The sequence below is a fragment of the Emiliania huxleyi genome, assembly GCF_000372725.1.
Source record: "Emiliania huxleyi CCMP1516 unplaced genomic scaffold EMIHUscaffold_1159, whole genome shotgun sequence".
Taxonomy (NCBI): Eukaryota; Haptophyta; order Isochrysidales; family Noelaerhabdaceae; genus Emiliania; species Emiliania huxleyi.
In genome coordinates, this window is record NW_005201454.1 from 6,665 (window position 1) to 10,088 (window position 3,424).

The 3,424-nt window shown below is 67.6% G+C and overlaps 1 protein-coding gene across 1 annotated transcript; it reads right to left on the bottom strand.

Annotated features, from left to right (window-relative positions):
• Positions 1–322: 322 nt before the first annotated feature.
• EMIHUDRAFT_122188 (hypothetical protein) lies at positions 323–3,340 on the bottom strand (the record flags this gene model as incomplete). The annotated part of the gene is made up of 1 exon (XM_005791059.1): positions 323–3,340. A coding segment is annotated over one exon (3,018 nt), but the record flags the coding sequence as incomplete, so codon positions are not given.
• Between the last annotated feature and the right edge of the window lie 84 nt (positions 3,341–3,424).

The window sequence follows — 3,424 nt, forward strand, 5'->3', positions numbered from 1 at the left end:
GTGCGGCTGATAACTGCACTCCAAGTGCTCCAAGTGCTTCGCGTGGACGTGCACTAAAGCGAGGCAGGTTGAAGTTGTTGCGCTTGACAAAGATCGCGTCTGCAGATTGCGTCGCGGTAGATTTGAGGAAACCGCGATGCACCTTGGCCGATGTAGGTCGACGTTGTGCAGGTATCATGTGGCATGTGGGGGGAGTTCAGTCTGCTCTATTTATTTAGGCCGCCCACAAACAAAACGTGCGCACCAAGATTTTTTCTCAACCCCGCCCCGCGCGACTACACCGCGTTTCCGCACGGGCACCCGCCCAAAGGTCACCTCCATCTCACGCTATGACGGGCGCCGACGTCGGGTTTGCCGCGTAGAGCCCACCGAGGTGCTCATGATTGGCCGCGATGAAGTCCGAGAGGCTCGCTCGCACGATGTCAGCGGCCCTCTCCGTCAGCTCGAGCGTGGCGGTGCCCTCTCCGGCCCCCGATGTCAGCTCTGCCGCCTCCGCGGCGGTCCGCAGGCTGTACGCCAGCGCCGCGCGAAACTCGCCGAAGCGGTCGTGGTAGAGGGCCTGCACGCTGGTCTCCCTCAAAAAGGTGGGCACATCGTCCACGCGGCCCTCGCGATGCTTGGAGCCGAGGCGGTTGATCATCTCCACGGGCAGGCCAATCAGCCGCGCCCAGTTGCCCTCGTCGGCGGGCGAGGGCCCCAGATAGACGAGCGACGAGACCTGGCCGAGGCAGTCGACGCGGCAGGAGCAGAAGGCCGCGTCCCCGGTGGTGATCTCGGTCGGTGCCCCCATCGAGCCCGGCGTGGCCTTCACGGCAGACGCGCAGTAGTAGTGCAACCCGCCGGGAAGGTCGACCGCCACCGCCACCGGCGCCTCGGGTTTTGGCGGCTCGTCCGTCTGAGTGCTGGGGCTCGTCCACGGGTCGAGAACCGGCAGGAGCGCGTGCGCCAGCTGCGCGCCATTCTCTCGGTCCGAGCGGCTGACGGCCTGCTCCCCCTTGAGACGGTATCGTCGCGCCACCCTCGCGAGCGGGCCGGCGGCAAAGATGGCGGCGTCGTTGGTGCGGAACTGGGCGTCGACTATCAGGCCGCCATTGTACACGATGGAGCTGTCGCTGAATGCTTGGAACAGCGGCTGGTCCACCCGCCGCTCGCCGCAGCAGAGGAGCGTGCCGCAAGGCACTGTCCTCTCCTCGGGCTCGGAGGTGGGGGAGGAGGACGCGAGCTGCAAGGACGACAGGTGGTCGGCTCCCTCACCCGCGTCGCCGCCGGCGCCGACGAGAGTCCAGCCTCGTAGGGTCGTGACACCGAGTCGTTCGAGCGCCTCCTCCACCCTCCTCGCCACCTCGGGGGCGCCAAAAGGCGCTCCCGACTGCTCCTGGGATGCGCCGGCAGGAGGCACGACCAGAGTGAGGTCGCTCGGCGCCACGTTGAGCGTCAGCAAGGCGTTGACGGCGGCAAAGGCGTCGAGCGACCCACCATAGATGGCATAGGGCGCCGCGTCCCGTCCCGTCAGGCGCCGCTCCTCGATGTACTCTAGCGCTGCGGCCGCTGCGCCCTCGTCTGAGAGCGAGAAGACACCACGCAAGCGCATCGCCTCGGGGCACAACTCGTGCAGCGACTGGTCGCCGAGCTCGGGAGCCATCACGACGACGTCATACTTGAGCGTCGTCCCATCAGCAAGGCCGAGCGTGCAACTTTCTCGGTCGATGTCCACCACGCGACCCTCCACGGCACGAACGCGCGCGCCCAAATTCAGGGCGGCGAGCTCCCTGGCAGTGTACGCGCACGTTCGCGAGAAGAAGGCGTCGGCGCAGGTCGCGAGGCTGGCTCCGGGCGAGAGGCGGGCTCCGCGAGGCGACTGCAGCCGCTGCTCGGCCTTTGGAGCGACAAGAAAGAGCGAGCTGAAGTGGAGGTACGGCACTGTCGCGAGCGACTCGAGCACGGAGAGGGCCGCATCCGACGAGCCCACGACGACCACCCGCTTGTTCACCACCATCTTGGGCTCCGACATGAGCTTGCGCGTCAGCAGGTAGAGCGCCCCTGGGGTCTCCGCCGCATCGGAGGCATCCGTCTCATGGACAACCTGCTGCGAGCGAGGTCCGACTTGCACAAACTGAGCGAGAGCGTCAGGAACGGGCACGCCCCTCCGGGTGCGGTAGTAGAGGCACGAGGCGCCTTGGAGCCTCATCGCCTCGCGCAGCACGAAGCGCGACGCCGCTGCGAAGATCGGATTGATCACGAAGGCGAGCAGCTCGATGCCTTGCCTCGCCCTGTGCTCGGCAAAGAGGATCAGGTCCTCGAGCTTGTAGAGCGATCGCATGGCGTCGACATCCAACGACCCCTCGAGCAGCGCGGCACCGACCACCTGCCCGCAGCTCTCCACAACCAGGGTGGACCGCCCCGGTGCACCCGAGGCTGCGGCTGCCGTGGCGGCGGCCACAATGTCATCGGCTCCGGCCAATCCCTCGGTGAGGGTGCCGAGCGCGGCAGCGTCGGAAGCGGCGCCGCGCCGCACTGCAACCGGCTCGAGCAGGGCCCCCCGGTGAAAGAGGTACAGGACATGATCAAAGGAGGAGCCCGGCCTTGCCTCGATTTGCGTGAAAGTGGAGAGCAGAGGGATCTCCGCGGCCGCGTGCGGGACGGTCAGCAGGACGCTGGTCTTCTCTGGGAAGGCAGCAAACACAGCGTGGAGAAAGTCGCGAGAGCGCGACTCGAACGTCTCGTCGATGCAAAAGAAGGACACCGCCACAGCGTCGCAAGTGTACGTCACCTTTGCCTGCGCCGCCTCCGCCTCCGCTGCCGCCGCCATTGAGGCCTTGGCTGCCTTGTCGGCCGCTGCCTGTCGGACGGCGGCCTCTGCGGCGCACTCTGCGGCGGCCGGGTCGACAGTCGCCTCCCCGTCCGCCTCTGCTGCCCCCGCCTCCTCTGACGCGCCATCCGCTGCCGCCGCTGCCGCCGCCGCCGCCGCCGCCGCCGCTGCCGCCGCCTCCGCTGCCGCCGCCGCCGCCGCAAGTGCGGCGGCTGCCGACGCTGCAGCCGTATCTGCGCGAGCCAGCGCGGCGTCCGCGGCCGCCAGTAGGTCCGGGTCGGCAGTGACGAGGCCGTCGAAGGCGTCGAGGTCGAAGGCCGCCTGCAGCTCTCCGATGTCAACCTCCGCGTTGAGCGCCATCAGGCCAATCGCTCGCTCGTCGACCTCAGCCACCAGCGCTTTGTGGCTCTCGTCCTGCGACTCAATCAGCTGCGCGATAAAGAACTCGCCGTACCGCTCGGCCAGCACCTCGGACTCCGACTCAAATATGGCTGCCAGGTCGTCATAGTCCTCGACGCGTGCCGGCCTCAGCTTGAGGTTGGCAAGGAAGAGAGCGCGTGGACACGCCAGGACGTCGAAGGGCGTCGATGCCTCGGCTGACGCAGCGTGACAGAC